The sequence below is a fragment of the Neoarius graeffei genome, chromosome 14 (genome assembly GCF_027579695.1).
Source record: "Neoarius graeffei isolate fNeoGra1 chromosome 14, fNeoGra1.pri, whole genome shotgun sequence".
Taxonomy (NCBI): domain Eukaryota; kingdom Metazoa; phylum Chordata; class Actinopteri; order Siluriformes; family Ariidae; genus Neoarius; species Neoarius graeffei.
Genome location: NC_083582.1, coordinates 30,599,191 through 30,620,436, shown reverse-complemented (window position 1 = coordinate 30,620,436; position 21,246 = coordinate 30,599,191). Strand labels below are relative to the sequence as shown.

At 40.9% G+C, this 21,246-nt stretch overlaps 1 protein-coding gene across 1 annotated transcript in view; it reads right to left on the bottom strand.

The window, feature by feature from the left end:
- The window catches only part of mms19 (MMS19 homolog, cytosolic iron-sulfur assembly component), a 107,721-nt gene that overhangs the window by 43,118 nt on the left and 43,357 nt on the right, over positions 1-21,246 (bottom strand). Inside the window, exons 9-14 of the mRNA XM_060939503.1 lie at positions 16,570-16,656; positions 9,625-9,699; positions 9,442-9,519; positions 6,195-6,333; positions 4,022-4,176; positions 1,301-1,379 (exon numbers count right to left, since the gene is read on the bottom strand). Coding sequence (XP_060795486.1) covers positions 1,301-1,379; positions 4,022-4,176; positions 6,195-6,333; positions 9,442-9,519; positions 9,625-9,699; positions 16,570-16,656 — 613 coding nt within the window. The remainder of the gene's footprint in view (positions 1-1,300; positions 1,380-4,021; positions 4,177-6,194; positions 6,334-9,441; positions 9,520-9,624; positions 9,700-16,569; positions 16,657-21,246) is intronic.

Sequence of the window (21,246 nt, the reverse complement as noted above, 5' to 3'; positions counted from 1 at the left end):
TTAACTGGTGGCTCTAAATTGACCGTAGGTGTGAATGAGTGTGAATGGTTGTCTGTGTCTATGTGTCAGCCCTGTGATGACCTGGCGACTTGTCCAGGGTGTACCCCGCCTTTCGCCCGTAGTCAGCTGGGATAGGCTCCAGCTTGCCTGCGACCCTGTAGAACAGGATAAAGCGGCTAGAGATAATGAGATGAGATGAGATATATATATATATATATATAAATATATATAAAGAGATTGCAATTACTCTTTTATTTTTTTTTAAACACGTTTATTTCCTCGGGCGGCATGGTGGTGTAGTGGTTAGCGCTGTCGCCTCACAGCAAGAAGGTCCGGGTTCGAGCCCCGTGGCCGGCGAGGGCCTTTCTGTGTGGAGTTTGCATGTTCTCCCCGTGTCCGTGTGGGTTTCCTCCGGGTGCTCCGGTTTCCCCCACAGTCCAAAGACATGCAGGTTAGGTTAACTGGTGACTCTAAACTGACCGTAGGTGTGAATGTGAGTGTGAATGGTTGTCTGTGTCTAGGTGTCGGCCCTGTGATGACCTGGCGACTTGTCCAGGGTGTACCCCGCCTTTCGCCCGTAGTCAGCTGGGATAGGCTCCAGCTTGCCTGCGACCCTGTAGAACAGGATAAAGCGGCTACAGATAATGAGATGAGATTACAGCATCATTAAAGTGCTTCTTGAAAATAAATACAATTTCTGTATAAATACAAAAAAAAAACAAAAAACACCAGTTATTCCATGAAATCGAGTCATACATGAGCTGATGGTCGACAAGGTGCGTAGCACTGAGTCGGCTAGAAGCCATGTACGACGAGATTGAGTGGAATAACTGCTTTATTCTATCCACATTCACTGGATTTTGAGAAACTGAGCATTTTTTTTTTTTTTGCAAATTCAACAAATAAAAACTTGATACAAAATGTCCGACAAAATAATTTCTGCTTAGAATGTAAACAAACTGGTGAAACGACAGAAGCAGTTTGTGAAAAATGCTAATAATAATACTTGGGGAAAAAAATGATACGTTCTTACCATCAAATACTTTTATTCCATATTTTGGTGCTTTTTTGTATTTTGTTTTCAAGTAGAGTTTTTATTTTGTCCTCGGTTGGTTCAGCAACACGCTCTGCCATTTTGTTTCTCTCTACTCACGGTATATGAGCTGATAGCCTAGTTGTAGAGTAGCCAATTGCTCGTATCCAGTGAATAAATTATATAGAAATAAAAGACTAGTTCTTGCTGAATATCCTCAGGGGTGAAATCAGGAGGAGGATAAGTCAATGCATGTTTAACACGCACCTTGTTCTTCAGGCTGGCTGCTCACAGTGGGCTGGATGAAGCCATGCAACACCTCCAACAGGGTGCGTCGATGAGCACACTACACACACACACACAATACATTATACAGTCCCAAAGACTGAGTAAGAATTAAAAAAAATAAAGTCAACTATATTTAAAAGTCAGACAGACAGCCGCTCCATGTGTGGCCCGGTGTCAGTTTTGAATCGACATATTTTCGAACTACATTCAAATTAACCTGGTATTAAGAAAGTACAACAGAGATTTGAAGCTAGTGGTTTGAACACTGTTGCAATCACCAAAAAAAAAAAAAAAAGTCTTGCCAGGCAAAACAAACCTCGCCTGGTAGCACTTATTTTAGTGTTATAACAATTGATTCAATCTCACAAGTGTGGTCTCTGCTCTTTCAAGGTCACGAATACGAATGAGAACATTTTGTTTCATAAGTGCAAAGACGAAACATCTGCCAAAAAGCTTAAAAAAATTTTTTTGACCCTTCATTAGGACCAAACAAAAGCTGTGAGAATCAAGAGGTAAATTTTCTTAAAATAAACACCACTTACCTGATATCGAATCAGTAGTCTTGGTGAACCACGAGGTGACTTTCGTTTATCTTTTTCTCTGTTGATTATCTTCCGATACTACGAAGTTATAACGAAGGTTTCTCTTATTTCGTTTCTGGTTCTGATTAGTACCGAAATTTATCAAGAAATAGAACGGGTAATCGAACTTGATCAGGATAAGTGCCGACTGGTTACAAACGCCGTGTCCCAAATCACTCGCTCATTCACTACACCCTACTCACTATACAGTGAGCTCATTGATTAAATGATAAAACAACTTGGCCGCGGCACTACTTTTCGTCATGCGTTGTGAGACATTTTGAGAGCACGACAGAGCCTAATCTAGGAATTTGAAAATAGGGGACAGATCCCTCACTAGTTGTAGAAACAGGGGACAGAAAATATCAACATGGGTAAAAATATCCCTCATTTGTTCCAGTTAGTGGGGACAGAAAAATAAGTAATACATTGGTAGATATTTTCAAGAGTACATCTATAAACAGAACAGTTTTATTAAATCTTTACTTTAGAATATCATTAACATAATACTAAATTGAACTTTCAACAAAAAAAATTAAACAAATTACTCAAAAAAAAAACCTAGCAATCATGTAGAATGTGTAAGATTACCAGGACTACAAAAATGCAGAAAAATAGGCTTTACTTATCCAAATGCACCTGTTGGTTCAAAAGTTAAAGTGCAGAGAACCTCACAGCACAACATGAAGTTCCCTTAAAATATAATATAAATGCCTCAGCTTTCATGGAAGAAAAAAAAACTATTAATACTAGTACTGTGTGCAGGCAGTCTCTCCTGAAGACTAAATTAAACAATAATTATAAACTAATAAAATAAATGGCTCAGGCTTCATAGAAGAAAAAAAAAACAATTTGAACAGAATCTCACAGTATGATGCTGAAGCTGCCTAAACAATGGAAAATAAAATACCATTTTGGCAAAAATGTTGGCATCCATTAATTTCTTGTATTAAGTAAAAAAAAAAAGTGCACACAGTCCTTCACTGTAAACATAACACACTTTCAGTAACAGAATTTAAGCCTACATAAACACTGACTTGCACATCATGCAATGTTGCCAGATACTGCTGACGTTTTCCAGTCCAAAATATGTTCAAAAGCCGCCAAAATGCACTTAAAACCGCCCAATCTGGCAACACTGCGCACATGCTGCTTCTCTTCAACGTATACACGGAAGTAAGGCGGAAGGTAGTTTGTCGACGTCACCGCAAGACGAAGCCAACGATTGGTCAAATTTGCGGGAAAGTTGCGGTGATTGGATAGAATTGCAACACCGCCCTGAATTCGCGGGGATTGGTTGAATTTGCGTTGATGTTGCAAATCGCGAAATCCTGGAGGCTCTGAATGTTAGTTTGGATGAGACAGAACGATATGCCATGTGCTTTTGGGTATTTTTAAAACACTTCACACGATTGGTTGAGATACACTGTCTTCCGGTTCAGTGACCAATGATATAATAGTTCACAAAACTGTTTTACCTGCTAAATAAATCATTCGGAATACTTCGGTCCTTTCCGATATTTTCCGATTGGTGTGTAAACAACACTGTATTTACTTGCTAGCGGGTGCTGACAAATTGATTTGCACAAGATTCAGTAAAACGCGACTACATGCTCTCTACTTATAAATGTGCGACAAAATGAATAGATACGTGATATCACTCTCACGCCCAAAAAGTGGATGTGCGACAGACAGATAAAAAACGCGTATTATCGCGCATTACACGCCCTAGATTAGGCTCTGCACTATATAGGGTGTAATAATCCTCACTATACATTCGGACAGCACTACAAAATGGCAGCTTGACTACATATATATAGTCTGCTATGTAGTGAGTGATTTGGGACACCATTTGCACCAAAAAACAAACAATTTTGAGCTTTTTGGTGACCTTGACCAGATGACCCTCAAAATGTTGGAGGTTCTACTTGAATGTTTCATGAAGATTGGTCCAGCTATTTTCCCGTAAGGTTGCTCACAAAAAACACACCAATACCTCACACCCTGGTGGACTCCGTCCCGGGCCAGGTTTAAAAAAAAAATAAAAAATCCTATACACCTGCATTAGTTCATGTATGTGTGCTCATGCAGGTCATCTTTCAGTGGATATGAAACAGACCTGAGTTCTGGAGTTGTACTGCTTGAACAGTGCAGGCAGCACCACTGCGGTCACTATGAGGCTTGCCCTGTAGGAGGCACCACTTGCAGCCTGCAGCAGCTTAGCACTCGGCCACACCAGCTTCAGATCGGGCTCACACAGGTGGTGCTGACAGTCTGAAACAGAGAGAGAGAGTTCGAGAGAAATTATGGAGTGGGTAAACTCGTCATATGGTTTGTCAAACTTCCATGCATTACAAACTAAGTGATCAGCAGCGACGCTTCGTACTAAACAGACGGCAAATTTCATTTTAAACATTTCGATGGCTCTCTGGATTCGACCAAAGTCCATACTGAATATGAAGAGTGTAATTCAGAGAGTTAAAGTGTGCAGTAATTACAAGCTTTGTGGTTGGCATAGCAAAACACTGGGTTAGTGATTAGGGAAGGATTAAAATACATTTTTTTAAATAAATGTACAATGGTGCTTGAAAGTTTGTGAACCCTTTAGAATTTTCTATATTCCTGCATAAATATGACCTAAAACATCATCAGATTTTCACACAAGTCCTAAAAGTAGATAAAGAGAACCCAGTTAAACAAATGAGACAAAAATATTAGACTTGGTCATTTATTTATTGAGGAAAATGATCCAATATTACATATCTGTGAGTGGCAAAAGTATGTGAACCTTTGCTTTCAGTATCTGGTGTGACCCCCTTGTGCAGCAATAACTGCAACTAAACGTTTGTGGTAACTGTTGATCAGTCCTGCACACCGGCTTGGAGGAATTTTAGCCCATTCCTCCGTACAGAACAGCTTCAACTCTGGGATGTTGGTGGGTTTCCTCACATGAACTGCTCGCTTCAGGTCCTTCCACAACATTTTGATTGAATTAAGGTCAGGACTTTGACTTGGCCATTCCAAAACATTAATTTTATTCTTCTTTAACCATTCTTTGGTAGAACGACTTGTGTGCTTAGGGTCATTGTCTTGCTGCATGACCCACCTTCTCTTGAGATTCAGTTCATGGACAGATGTCCTGACATTTTCCTTTAGAATTCACTGGTATAATTCAGAATTCATTGTTCCATCAATGATGGCAAGCCGTCCTGGCCCAGATGCAGCAAAACAGGCCCAAACCATGATACTACCACCACCATGTTTCACAGATGGGGTAAGGTTCTTATGCTGGAATGCAGTGTTGGCCTTTCTCCAAACATAACGCTTCTCATTTAAACCAAAAAGTTCTATATTGGTCTCATCCATCCACAAAACATTTTTCCAATAGCCTTCTGGCTTGTCCACGTGATCTTTAGCAAACTGCAGACGAGCAGCAATGTTCTTTTTGGAAAGCAGTGGCTTTCTCCTTGCAACCCTGCCATGCACACCATTGTTGTTCAGTGTTCTTCTGATGGTGGACTCATGAACACTAACATTGGCTAATGTGAGAGAGGCCTTCAGTTGCTTAGAAGTTACCCTGGGGTCCTTTGTGACCTCGCTGACTATTACACGCCTTGCTCTTGGAGTGATCTTGGTTGGTCGACCACTCCTGGGGAGGGTAACAATGGTCTTGAATTTCCTCCATTTGTACACAATCTGTCTGACTGTGGATTGGTGGAGTCCAAACTCTTTAGAGATGGTTTTGTAACCTTTTCCAGCCTGATGAGCATCAACAACGCTTTTTCTGAGGTCCTCAGAAATCTCCTTTGTTCGTGCCATGATACACTTCCACAAACATGTGTTGTGAAGATCAGACTTTGATAGATCCCTCTTCTTTAAATAAAACAGGGTGCCCACTCACACCTGATTGAAAACACCTGATTCGAATTTCACCTTCAAATTAACTGCTAATCCTAGAGGTTCACATACTTTTGCCACTCACAGATATGTAATATTGGATCATTTTCCTCAATAAATAAATAAATGACCAAGTATAATATTTTTGTCTAACTGTTCTCTTTATCTACTTTTTGGATTTGTGTGAAAATCTGATGTTTTGGGTCATATTTATGCAGAAATATAGAACATTCTAAAGGATTCACAAAAACTTTCAAGCACCACTGTAATTAAATTTATAAATTGTAAATCTAAACACCACTGAAAGAAAACTTGTTTCCAGGCAAAATTATAGCTAATTTGTACCTCATTGGGAAGGAGATACAGAAATATTTTCTCTTGACATACACTGGTACCTTTGAAGACGAGCTCTAGGAACGTTTGCAAGGAATCTCCCGAGTCTGACGTAAGGACAGTGCGAGACAGGCAGGATGTGATGGCACTAAGAGCAGACAGACCTGCTGACTCAACTCGCTCACTTGCTGTCTGGAAAACCTGTGAACCAAACACGAGTCCGAAAGCTTAGCTTCAGAAGCAGGACTAAGGCACCAAATATTATGGAATGATATATAGAGGATGTGAGTGAATCAGTTTGGGCGGCACGGTGGTGTAATGTTCTCTAAGTGTTTGTGTGGGTTTCCCCCACAGTCCAAAGACATGCGGTGAGTAAGGGCACTGAACCCACAACTGGTCCCCGGGCGCTGTAGCATAGCTGCCTACTGCTCTGGGTATACATGTGTGGGTTAAATGCAGATTACTAATTTCACTGTGTTCAAGTCTGTGCTTGAGTGTACGTGCGACAAAGGCTTGGCTTCCTTATAATTTTATTCATGATTCATTGGTTTTAAAAAGTAAATTCTGAAAAAAAAAAAACAGGATTCAAGTCGATACACTGGAAGTGATTTCATTCTCTGAAATCAGTTTCCTAAGAAACATTCTTCTGTAAATATTAAAACCCTTCTGGGCATGCTGTTAAATGAAAATAATCAAGGTGTAACGCAACGCAGAGTTCCTTTTTCCACCTCAAAGCTGATCTTGTCCCAATATCAGCATGTTGTCATTTGTTTTGTTTTTTTTAAAATGCTCTTGCAACACAGCAATCTGCCAACACTTTTACTGATTAAAGAAGAAGAAGAAAAAAAAAAAAAAGACATCATACTTTTTAAAATCCAGCCATAGTTATGTTTAATGATGTGGAAAGTCTGTGAAATATCTCCGTTCCTGTTATCATGCATGTTATACAGTTTTAAACAGTTGTTCCCTCGTGTTTTAAGATAAAAAAAAAAAGCAACAACAATAGAACGCCGCAAAGCTCTCCATCCTGAAAACTTAAAGGGACCGTGCTTTACCTCTGAACCTCCAAGGTACCTTCCAAAAACGCCAAACAGATAAGGACTGTTATAGCAGGGTAGACAGACCACCCAGACACTCTTTATTTTCCTATAACAGAATGCACCGTTGCATTTCATACATGCCTTAATAATAATAATAATAATAATAATAATAATAATCCTGCAGTCAATTTACTGACCTCAAAATCACAGGCGGTTCCTTAAAGCGAGCCTGCATTTCGATTTCATAAAATCCGTGAAATTTAGTTCCGTCTGAAATGTGCTCATTGTGATACGTGTTTATTTCTGTAATATCTCACAAAAATATCAGGCCATTCTGTGGCTGGGAAGTTATTTAATTTGAGGGGATTAAAGCAGATAACGTGAATGAAATCGCTCGCTTCGCGCAGTCAAGCAGACAGAGGAAGTCTGTCTGCGCATACGCAGGTTTAACACTCTGAGGTCCTGGGCCTGTCAGACACTCTGTGGCAGTCTGATAAACCTTAAGTAGTTCATCAAACTAAAAACATCCATGCAAAAGTGACACACACGGTTATATTCTGGACACCCTCAGCAATAATAATAATAATAATAATATGGAGGTTCCAGCTTGCCTGCGACCCTGTAGAACAGGATAAAGCGGCTACAGATAATGAGATGAGATAATAATGAGAGTAAAGTGAATGTAATGAAATTTGTTTTTATTAAGTGCAAACACAACCTTACAAAAAACTATTTTCAGAGTCTTCAAACCTTGTAAAAAAAAATATATATCTGCACACGACTTTTGAAGTTTGAACCTTGTAAACATAGGTGTTGGCTACATAAAAATAAGAACAGCATTCAGAAATGTTCTGTAGTTTCAATACTAATTAGAGGTGTTTACATGACACATATTTGCATCGATGCTGCACCGATGTATTTTGTTGCGATATATCTTACTCCGGTGTAAATTTTGTGGAGCGTTCACACGTCACAAACCTGCTTACTAGAGAGAAGCGTGTTAGCACCGGTGCAGCCCCACTTGCATTCACACGGCAGTTTTTGCGACCGTGCTATACGATAGTAATTATGCAGAAATGAAATATTTTCGCATGTGTGAAAATGTACTTCCTTTTCCCGGTTGTCATGGCATCACCAAGTGCCGGGAAAACAACGTGGATGAAGACACCAGTGTTGCCAGATACTGCTGACGTTTTCCAGCCCAAAATATGTTCAAATCCGCCAAAATGCACTTAAAACCACCCAATCTGGCAACACTGGAAGACACGCAGTTCTGTTGTTGTTGATTTTGGCCATTTTGGAAGCGCAAAATACCAGGATGCAAATTATGCAATGCCCGTATGTAATCAACTCTCCTCACGCGTAGCGAGTCTACCCCTGTAGCGTTCAGACGTCCCATTTTATATCGGTGCTGCCCCGCAAACTAGCATTTACTCCGGAGTAAATTTCTTAAACCACCTCCCGAGCAGGGTTAGATTTGCACCGGTTTAAGCAGCTTCCAGGGGCTACACCGCTATAACTTTGTACCGTGTGAACGCTCTACTGGGGCAGCCCCGGTGCTACACCGGAGTAAAAGTTGCTGTGTGAACACCCCTATTGTAGAAACTTCAGGCTACCTTTGTTTTCTCCAAAGCCAGTTGCCCTTTCAAATGAATATTGATGAGGTAGGTGTAATTCACCTGTAATCCCCCCCCGTGTCACTGTCAATAGTCCATTTGTCAAAGACCCTGGCCCCTGTACCTCCCCCGCCAAACATCTCTGCTTGGAAAGTTACTGCAAAGAAAAGAAGCCCTAAAAGCCAAAGCTATCACAGTCACAGATTAAAATATTCTGGCTTCTTCTAAATCTTATAATAAATATGCCCTCTTCAACTGTAAGATACTCAATAAAATGTTCAGTAGCCAATGTTCATCCCTGGATTGTGGCTCTCTGCTGTCAGTCCTCATCTGGATGCCAAGCATCATAGGGCCACATGGCCCTAAATTCATTAAATTGTTCCATTTAAAAAAAAAGCCTAATAAAATTGGAAGTCCGATTCGAATTCAGTCGCTTTCGGTCCACTAAACAAAAATAACTGGGTGTCGGGGAAAATTCTTTTTATGACCTACACTTGAAAAATCTGATAGGCGGTCTAGCTTTAAAGGTTGAAATGCAAGTCAGATACTCATTTGAATTCTAACAGGAAATTAGAGCACCGAGCAAACATATCCATGCAAAACTATTTAAATAATTTGGTAACAATACAAAACAAGCAGGACTAAAACATCACCTCTCTGCGTATGGACGACCAGAGGCCTGGGAGGAACTCAGCCAGCTCTCTGTATCCATATACAGGTGCACAAGCAGCCTGGAGCAAAAGGGAACGAGTTATTAGTTACCATCATAGTGCTTGCAAGGAAATCCAGCTCGGTCCTACCACTCATGCTCGAATCGGGTCCGAGTGATGTTTTACCAGCGTCTGCAGGGAGTCCACCTTGGAAGGTAGCAGGTCCGAGTCAAGCTTCTCGATAAGTAATGGTACCAGGAACTGTTGGTATGAAGAATGCAAATCAATAAAACGTATATCAACAACTGCATTCTTATCATAATTTGAATAGAGAACAGACTGTTCACTGGAATGACATCCAGACAATTAAAAAAAAAAAAAAAAAAACAGAAGTAGTTTGATGAACTTCCTTTTTGCAGACCTGCACATGGCAAATTTGGACTGTTTACACCTGATGCATGCACTGGGTGGAAGTTCGAAATCACACAAGTTGAATGGAACATATTTTATAGACAAGATGGCATCCATCTGCGTTCACTTAATTTGCTAGCAGTTTCAGTTTTGATTAAGAACCATCATCGTGGTTTTGTGGTTGTGTAATAAGCCAACAAACAGACTGTGGGGGACAAAAACTGAGATGGTAAGAGGAACAAACCTTGCGAGCCAACTTGTTCTCATCTGGGTGATACCGATTATAAAATAATTCCTCTTTTATAATTACAATACCTGTGAAAAAAATTTATACTCCCCGACTCATAGGTTTTTCTGTATTTTTACTACTTTCTACATTGTAGAACAATATTGACATCAAAACTACAAAATAGCATACAGAATTATGTGGTTTAAAAAAAGTTTCATATTTTAGATTCTTCAAAGTAGCCAGCGTTTACCTTGATGCTTTACGCACGACTGGCATTATCTTAACCAGCTTCATGAGGTAGTCACCTGGAACGCTCTTCAACTAACGGGTGTGCCTCGTCAAAAGTTAATTAGTGCAATTTCTTGCTGCCTTAAAGGAACAGTCCACCGTATTTCCATAATGAAATATGCTCTTATCTGAATTGAGACGAGCTGCTCCGTACCTCTCCGAGCTTTGCGCGACCTCCCAGTCAGTCAGACGCAGTCAGACGCGCTGTCACTCCTGTTAGCAATGTAGCTAGGCTCAGTATGGCCAACGGTATTTTTGGGGGCTATAGTTAGATGCGACCAAACTCTTCCGCGTTTTTCCTGTTTACATAGGTTTATATGAGCAGTGATATGAAACAAGTTCAGTTACACAAATTGAAACGTAGCGATTTTCTATGCTATGGAAAGTCCGCACTATAATGACAGGCGTACTAACACCTTCTGCGCGCTTTGGCAGCGCATTGATATCTGAGCTCCGTATCAATGCGCTGCCGAAGCGCGCAGAAGGTGTTAGTACGCCTGTCATTATAGTGCGGACTTTCCATAGCATAGAAAATCGCTACGTTTCAATTTGTGTAACTGAACTTGTTTCATATCACTGGTCATATAAACCTATGTAAACAGGAAAAACGCGGAAGAGTTTGGTCGCATCTAACTACAGCCCCAAAAAATACCATTGGCCATGCTGAGCCTAGCTACATTGCTAACAGGAGTGACAGCGCGTCTGACTGACTGGGAGGTCGCGCAAAGCTCGGGGAGGTACGGAGCAGCTCGTCTCAATTCAGATAAGAGCATATTTCATTATGGAAGTACGGTGGACTGTTCCTTTAACATGTTCAAGATTAAGCAGTAAATAATAATTTTTTTTAAAATACAGTAAATAGCTCTATTCCACAAATATAGTAATCCATGTGTCAAGAACCGCTCAACTAAGTAGAGTAATGACATCCATCATTACTTTAAAGGGGAACTGAAGGCAAATTTTATCAAAATTCTATTTCTCTCATTTTATTAAATATCATAATGCATTTTTGATCGCTATTTTGTCACTGCTATAGCAAGTTCTGAGTGTTTGAAATATGCTCTGTAATATATCAGTCCATATGTCAAAGCAATGGCTGTAAATGAGATTCGTTGAGACCTGTGCGAGACATCGTAGGACAGAAGTAAAACGTACAGCGGAAATCAAAAAGTGACCGACATCTGCCAACGTCGTCAAAAGACGCGCGCCCTCTTTCGAATGCTGACGTAATCAAGCCGGAAGTTGTTTGTTTTGATAGCAATCAGGAAAGTTTGAAAAAAGTAGGCAGTAATCGTCATTGAAACTCGTTTTTGTGCAATACTTCGTTTGGAAAACCGTTTTCAAAATGGCAGCAGTGACACCTGGCTGACAGTTCACGTTTCAAAGTCTCGTGAAGATCACGCGGATAAACGACACCTGCCGTTGTCTAAACGAACTAAATTCAACATGGCCGTAGAAAATATAATTGCAGTTAGTTGCCAATAAGAGTCACGATATAAGGTTACTAAAACCAAAAACGTCATTGAATAAACACGCTAATTAAGAAATAAAGCAAGTTTAAAAATGACTCCAGTTCTCCTTTAAGACATGAAGTGTCTTCATGAATAAAAATAAAAGAAAAACCATTGAATTAGTAGGCGTGTCCAAACTTTTGACTGGCACTGTATACAGAGTCAAGCAGTGCCCAGTCTGTTAAAAGGTACTGGAGTACGAACATTATTAGTGTTTTAACTTTAAGTGTGAAGTTACCAATTGTTCACTGATTGAGATTTGAGTGTAAAGTTCTGAGTAAGTGCAGTCTTTAGGTTATCCAAGTAAGAACATCCACAGCAATCGCATGGGTGATATGGTTTACGGTTATTTAGCACAAGATCCAAGAACACTTAATCTTTATTATTAATACTTACTGATCAAGTTTAAAGATGTTTGATGGATCTTTTTATGAAAGTTGCCAAGATTCCAACCGAAAATGAGCGATTGGTTTCCCCACTCCGCCACCTTGAAACCGCCATGTTTGATGGAGCCCGTATGTTAGTCAGCAACCATCCCTCCAAATTATTTAAACACAGTATGTACCCTGACACAGTACACCGCTACAGCCAACTTCCAGGTTTGTTTTGTCTTTATGAAAGTGTTACGCTTAAAATTATGTCATATTTATAGTGGTGCTTGAAAGTTTGTGAACCCTTTAGAATTTTCTATATTTCTGCATAAATATGACCTAAAACATCATCAGATTTTCACACAAGTCCTAAAAGTAGATAAAGAGAACCCAGTTAAACAAATGAGACAAAAATATTAGACTTGGTCATTTATTTATTGAGGAAAATGATCCAATATTACATATCTGTGAGTGGCAAAAGTATGTGAACCTTTGCTTTCAGTATCTGGTGTGACCCCCTTGTGCAGCAATAACTGCAACTAAACGTTTGCGGTAACTGTTGATCAGTCCTGCACACTGGCTTGGAGGAATTTTAGCCCATTCCTCCGTACAGAACAGCTTCGACTCTGGGATGTTGGTGGGTTTCCTCACATGAACTGCTCGCTTCAGGTCCTTCCACAACATTTCGATTGGATTAAGGTCAGGACTTTGACTTGGCCATTCCAAAACATTAACTTTATTCTTCTTTAACCATTCTTTAGTAGAACGACTTGTGTGCTTAGGGTCGTTGTCTTGCTGCATGACCCACCTTCTCTTGAGATTCAGTTCATGGACGGATGTCCTGACATTTTCCTTTAGAATTCGCTGGTATAATTCAGAATTCATTGTTCCATCAATGATGGCAAGTCGTCCTGGCCCAGATGCAGCAAAACAGGCCCAAACCATGATACTACCACCACCATGTTTCACAGATGGGATAAGGTTCTTATGCTGGAATGCAGTGTTCTCCTTTCTCCAAGCATAACGCTTCTCATTTTAACCAAAAAGTTCTATTTTGGTCTCATCTGTCCACAAAACATTTTTCCAATAGCCTTCTGGCTTGTCCGCGTGATCTTTAGCAAAATGCAGATGAGCAGCAATGTTATTTTTGGAGAGCAGTGGCTTTCTCTTTGCAACCCTGCCATGCACACCATTGTTGTTCAGTGTTTTCCTGATGGTGGACTCATGAACATTAACATTAGCCAATGTGAGAGAGGCCTTCAGTTGCTTAGAAGTTACCCTGGGGTCCTTCGTGACCTCGCCAACTATTATACGCCTTGCTCTTGGAGTGATCTTTGTTGGTCGTCCACTCCTGGGGAGGGTAACAATGGTCTTGAATTTCCTCCATTTGTACACAATCTGTCTGACTGTAGATTGGTGGAGTCCAAACTCTTTAGAGATGGTTTTGCAATCTTTTTCAGCCTGATGAGCATCAACAATGCTTTTTCTGAGGTCCTCAGAAATCTCCTTTGTTTGTGCCATGATACACTTCCACAAACATGTGTTGTGAAGATCAGACTTTGATAGATCCCTGTTCTTTAAATAAAACAGGGTGCCCACTCACACCTGATTGTCATCCCATTGACTGAAAACACCTGACTCTAATTTCACCTTCAAATTAACTGCTAATCCTAGAGGTTCACATACTTTTGCCACTCACAGATATGTAATATTGGATCATTTTCCTCAATAAATAAATGACCAAGTATAATATTTTTGTCTCATTGGTTTAACTGGGTTCTCTTTATCTACTTTTAGGACTTGTGTGAAAATTTGATGTTGTTTTAGGTCATATTTATGCAGAAATATAGAAAATTCTAAAGGTTCACAAACTTTCAGGCACCACTATATTAGTTACAATTTGCTAATTTGATAAAGAATGAAAAGTCAAGCAAAACTTACAAGAGTTGAAAGAATGCTCTTTGTTCTTTTAATTTTTTACAAAAGAAAAAAGTTTTAAAGAAAGGAAAACTATGTACAGCTATTTCAATTATTTTATTAAGCTATTCACATTTCGGTTGTTTTGTCATTCCTGAACGTTTACATTGCAATTTTATTTAATTGCAATTCGTTCTAGGATACTTTCGTGGAAGTTTATTTCCTTTGTTTACATATCACAACTTGGTTACTAAGGAGACATGACTCAGTTTTCTCATTGAAATTGGTCTTTTTTCAGTGAAAGACTTCGTAGCTTTATTAGTCAAATACATATGAAAACCGTAATATATGTGATATCAAATGGACTTTTAATAATTTGAGTAAGTTTTTAGGAATAGATTCTGCTCTTCATCGGCAAAACACGTTGTCAAGCAGGTCAAGAGACATAATCCCCCAGTTAATTAATTCAGCAAACGCGTAATTATTGACAGTCAGTTGAGTTTGTGATATGATCAGAAGTGACTGAAGTTATCTATGAAGGTGCCCACAATTCAAAGGTTTGTTATGGTTTAACTTAGAGCTGTGCAATATATCGTATTTTTATCACGATATCGATATTGGTGTCAAACGATATCAAAATTCATAATATCGATATGAAACGATTTTTTGTCATTTGTCGAAAGGGACGTGCACAATATTTCTACAATGGCAATAAAACAACAATAACATTGACGTGACAGTAAGGTAAAACGAACCCTTCTGTCCCCTAAGGCACACCGTAGCCTTGCATACGTCATCCATTCTACTCCTGCGATATCTCCGCAACAGTAAAAAATCAGTTCTTCTGTTTTCATACGTGTCGGGTGATTTGATATATTGATTTCTTAATATGTTGTTTGATTTGCTTGCTAATAGTTATAATAATACAATTAACATATATTTACGTCATATTTTTGGATGTGGGACTGGGTAATGTAAAAATGGCATCTACGGAAGAAAACAAGCACAACAATATTAGCACATATCCAGCTTGCTAGCTGTGTTAGATGTGTTAAACCGTGTGGATTTAAGTGGAATAATTGCGAGTCGTCCTGTGGTCAAGGCAGCGTTTTAAGGTAAGGCAATTTGGTTATTAATGTTGCCCGCCGCGGCATGTTTACTTGGGTTCATTTGATTTTGACTTGTGCATCTGCAGCTCACATCATGCTTTGAAGTAGGTTCTGCTAAGGACGGGTTTATTGCGCGATGTAGACGGACTCAGATGTAATTACATTGTTTTTAAAATTCCATGCGCTTAAAACGGTGTCCCCCTGCTAATCATGTAGCCCTAATCATGTGTTGCTTTTACTTTTCTTAATGGCGAGTGAAATATCTCTGCAAATGGTATTTCAATGCTGACATGCCAAAAAGATAGCAGAGTCCACATTTGGAAGATGAAGGAAGAGAAGCCTATTTTCATGTATGTTAATTCTTAAGGACTTGTCTCTATATTGTGCGTGTTTAATGTTGGTGTCTTAACAACACACAAGCTTACGTTGTAGTGTGTGTGTGTGTGTGAGAGAGAGATTTTATCCTTGGCTGGCTACGAGCCAGTGTGGACGTTACGCAGTAATCACTGGTAATACCAGCGCTGGCTCCATCCTCTGTGATCAGAAATGTTGAGTGAGGAGAACGTGAGCCTTGTGCAGGCGATAGGACCTATGCAAAGTACGCGCTTGCACAGTAAATAGTTTAAGTAAAAGGCGTTTCAGGGTACAACGGGAAGGGTTGACAGGTAGCCTATGAGGCCTGTACTATAAAAATGTGGCCCGGTGCCTCAGGTGTTGATGATCAGGGCTTTAAAAAAAGGTGTATAAATATCGTTTTAAAAATCGCGATATTGATATTTACTGAAAAAAATCGTGATATTGATTTTTTCCAATATCGAGCAGTCCTAGTTTAACTACAAATATCCAAAAAATCGGATTTTCAGTCCACGTTTCAGGGATCAACAACTGATCCTTAACATGCACAACAGCAGAAATTCCGGCTTCCAGTCCGTAAGCAATCCGTAAACAAACCCCTTCCTATATCAAGAACAGTATTTGTTTTTTCGATTATTGTGATCATAATCCAGAGTTGTGCTAAGAGAATTTCGAACTTGTGCTAAATAACCGGATACCTGTGATATTTAGGATATCCCCATGGGGCCGTCCCCAGCAGCACCGCCATTACGTTACTTTAGCTAGCACTCATTAGCCTCGTTGATTTGGTTTCTGGGGAATTAAAAAAAATGGGCCTGAGCACTACGCTGTAACTTTTGCTTTGCGGGTGTGCGAGCTAATGAATATCATCATTTGTCTACTCCTGCGCTGAGTACAATTTGAGAATTTGTGCCATGATTTATGAGTGTTCTCTGACAAACCTCTGCAAATTGTGGCGTCCCCGTTAGAACGGCCCGTAGAGCCAGGATGAGGTCCTCCTGCGTGATGCCATGAGGGTCATTGGGTGGCTAAACAAAACAGAGCAGGAGAAAATGACTAGTAATTAACTAGCATACAAATCATGATTATTCAGTAATAGTTTACGTATTTGCAGGGACTCTTGAAGGAGATACATACAGATGTTATTTCCAGAGTCATTTACATCACAGCCCTTACAATTCATCCAAGCTATCATCTGTGTAGAACTGGTTGAACTGCATCTCCATTTTGCAATTCACATTCCTCAAAAATATTCATTTCAATAAGATGACATTACACTTTATACAACCCCGATTCCAAAATGGTGGAACGCTGTGCAAAATGTAAATAAAAAACAGATTTGCAAGTCATGGAAACCCTAGCTGCACTGAAAATAGTACAAAGACAAGGTATCAAATGTTGAAGCTGAGAATTTTTTTTTTTGAAATGCATATGCTCATTTTGAATTTGATGGCAGCAATACATTTCAAAAAAAGTTTATACTGGGGCAACAAAAGACTGGTATAGTTGTATAATGCTTTAAGGCCAAGTTTACATTAGACCGTATCTGTCTCGTTTTCTTAGCGGATGCACTGTCCGTTTACATTAAAACGCCTGGAAACGCCGGGAAACGGGAATCCGCCAGGGTCCACGTATTCAATCCAGATCGTGTCTGGTCCGGTGCTGTGTAAACATTGAGAATACGCGTATACGCGGATACGCTGTGCTGAGCTCTAGCTGGCGTCGTCATTGGACAACGTCACTGTGACATCCACCTTCCTGATTCGCTGGTGTTGGTCATGTGACACGACTGCTGAAAAACGGCGCGGACTTCCGCCTTGTATCACCTTTCATTAAAGAGTATAAAAGTATGAAAATACTGCAAATACTGATGCGAATACTGCCCATTGTGTAGTTATGATTGTCTTTAGGCTTGCCATCCTTCCACTTGCAAGTGGTAAGTGACGCGCATGCCCGATATGCACTGAGATCACACACACAGCGGCTCAGTCCCGAATCACTGCTTGTGCACTTCACTCGTGTGCTCTGTGAGCTGCGCAGGGCCGGAGTGCGCACCCTCCAGAGGGCACTCGCTGTTCAGGGCGGAGTGATTTGGAGCGCAGGATGCCTGCGGAGCCGAGCGTATCCGTGTATTGGTGTTGCTGTGTGCACGCAAATCGTGTATTGGTGTTGCTGTGTGCACGCTAATCGTTTTAAAAACGTTAATCTGATGATCCGCTGATACGGTCTAATGTAAACCCCACCTAAGAAGAAAGAAAAAAATACCCTGGTGGAACATTTCAAAACTAATTAGGTTAACTGGCAGCAGGTCAGTGACATGATTAGACAATTAAAAAAAAAAAAAAATCCCAGAGAGGTGGAGTCTCTCAGAAGTAAAGATGGGAAGGGGTTCACTGCTCTGTGAAAAACTGCGTGGGCATACAGTGCAACAATTTAAGAAAAATGTTCCTCAGTGTAAAATTGCAAATAATTTGCGAATCATATCATCTATGGTACATAAGATCATTAAAAGATTCAGAGAATCTGGAGAAACCTTTACACGCAAGGGACAAGGTCGAAAACCAACATTGGATACCCATGAACTTCGGGCAAGTCTGCATTAACACATGATTCTGTAGTGGAAATCACTGTATGGGCTCAGGAATGCCGCTGAAAACCTGTTTGCACAGACAGTGGTTATCACTGCATCCACAAATGCAAGTTAAAACGATATATAAAACAATATCCAGAAACACTGCCACCTTCGCCCTGTGATGACCTGGCGACTTGTCCAGGGTGTACCCCGCCTTTCGCCCGTAGTCAGCTGGGATAGGCTCCAGCTTGCCTGCGACCCTGTAGAACAGGATAAAGCGGCTAGAGATGATGAGACTGCCACCTTCTCTGGGCCTGAGCTTTTTGAGAATGGACTGAGGGGAATCAGACACCACATCCTCTAGGCTAAAGAGGAGAGGGACCATCCAGACAAAATATTTTTCACAGAAGACCTTGCTTATTTCAGCAAGACAATGCCAAACCACTTTCTGCACATATTAAAACTGCCTGTGAAGGTTCTTAGTCATCCAGGTCATCGTGAACCATAGGTGCTAAAGAAGGCAACTGGACTTGCTTGAAATCCTTAAAGACGTTTCACCGCTCATCCGAAAGTCTTCTTCAGTTCTGTCTGACTAGTGGGGAGTTCCAGGTATTTATCCTCTAGTGGACCAAAAGCAACCCGAAGGAGAGTCGTTGAGGTCACATGGGTCGTTGACCCTCTCAGGCCCTGTCCACACGGCAACGGATTCAGGTGAATCCGATACAATTGTTTATCGTTTCGGCCTGGCGTCCACACGGCACCGGCGTTTTGGGTGCCCCAAAACGCAATCTTTTGAGAACGGGTTCCAGAGTGGAAAGATTTGGCAACGTTGCCGTTGCGAAGTCGTCTGGATGAGTAGAACGGATTTGTTTACGATGACGTCACAACCACATGACTGTCAGTGCTTCACGCCGGGTAGAAGTGTAACGAACTCGATGCGAGTTGTCAACAAATCCTATAACTTGGTTCATGAAACGCGCTTACAAAATATTTTCACTGTGAATATTTATTGTGTAATGGTGCAAAGTGAGTGAGAGAGAGAGAGAAAATAGCCCTTAGGGCAGAGTCAATCCCGCCAGCAAAAATAGGGGAAAAAAAGGAGCGATCTCACCTCTTCAGATGTTGGTTTAAGTCCTACAATACATTCCTCAAAAAGGGCGCAGAACAACAAATTAATCCATCAACGTGTAGCATTCAATTTATTCCGGACCATTAAAGACGCCGCCTTCCGCGTAGAATCATGTCATCCTCGCCGCCATATTAGATAGGTCAAAGCGGAGAATAAAGATGCCTCATTCATGTGCTGTGTTGAACTGTACCAACAGGTTTACCGTCCAAACGAGATCACATGGGATTACCTTTCACAGGTGAGACAGGAAAAATACTTTTCATTGTATTTGGTCATTATAATGTAATTTTACGAACAGATTTTTCTGACTTTGTGGCTAATATGAAGTCTTGCGCATAATAGTTCATGCGCATGCGTCCTTACTTCTTCTATTGTTCTGGTATCTCTGAAGGGACCGTCTTACAGCGCCCCTAGAGGTGTGGCATGTGTATTGCATCGTTTTCAGCAAGCGTTGCGTTGCCATATGGACCTGATATTTTACTGATCGTTGCCCATTTGGACGCGATATTTTTTTAAATAACATCTCGTTGCCGTTGTCGTGTGGATGTAGCCTCAGTTATCCTATAGGGTGTTAGGGTCACTGGAGGCTGGGTGTTAACAGCCTAGAGGGTTGTTAGGGTGAATTGTGGGTCGTTGGCTCTCTCTGCCCATGTGAGTCATTGAAGACAGCGGAGTTTTGGTATGGATGTGTATTCAGTTGTCTGGGGAGTGTGCCAAGGACTGCATTGTAGGTGGCTGATAAATGGTGTCTCAGACCCCCTCCTCTGTTCAGTGATGGTCGTTTCAGGGTGACAAAGATGGCTTCTTTTACTCCTCCTTCAAACCACCAGTCTTCTCTGGCTAAAACGCATACACTGCAGTCCTGAAACGAGTGTCCTTCGTTATGGAGATGAAGACAGACTGCAGAGTCCTGGCCTGAGGAACTGGCTCTCCTATGCTGAGCCATGCGCTTGTGAAGCAGTGGTCTCATTTTCTCAACGTACAGGTCCGTGCATTCCTCACTGTATTGAATTGCGTACATTACGTTGTCCTATTTGTGTCTGGGTATTCTGTCCTTAGGGTGGACCAACTTCTGCCTCAGAGTGTTACTGGGTCTGAAATGTACAAGGATGTTGTGTTTGTAGAAGATCCTCCTGAGTTTCTCAGATTGTCATTCCTGACATTTCTGGACTATGTTCTTGCGTTTGTTACTGTTTTCTTCCCTGTCTGTTATGTTTCTTTTCCTGGTCTTGATGAAAGTCCAGCTGGGTTACCCACACTTCTGAAGTGCTTCCTTGATGTGTTTTTGCTCCTTCTCTCTTCCATCTACCATTGTAGGAATGTTCTGAGCCCTGTGATGTGAGGTCCTAATGACCCCCAATTTCTGTTCTAGTGGGGGGTGAGAGTCAAACAGTAGGTACTGGTCTGTGTGTGGGGGTTTCCAGTAGACCTCGATGCTTAGGCTTCTGTCTTGTTTGATGTGCATGCCGCAGTTCAAAAAGGCTAGGTCGTTTCCACTGACGTCTTCCCGAGTGAAATTGATGTTGAGATTCACTGCATTGATGTGCTCTGTGAAGGCTTCCACCTCATGGGTTTTGATTTTTACCCAGGTGTCATCCACATACCTGAACCAGTGGCTGGGAGCAACTTCTGAAAAAGTGGTTAAGGCTTTGTTTTCCACTTCCTCCATGCATAGATTGGCCACTATAGAGGATACCAATGAGCCCATGGCGCATCCATGCTTCTGCCTATAGAAACATTTGTTGAATTGGCAGGGGCAGAGGTCAAGCAGGGTGCAAATATGGTCCGTGGTGAGGTTCGTTCTGTCCGGTAAGGTGCTGTCTTGAAGTCGTTCCTAACCGATTCGAGTGTTTCTTTGGTGGGAATGCAGGTGAAAAGAAAAAAGTGACATCATAGGAAACCATGGTTTTATCTGAA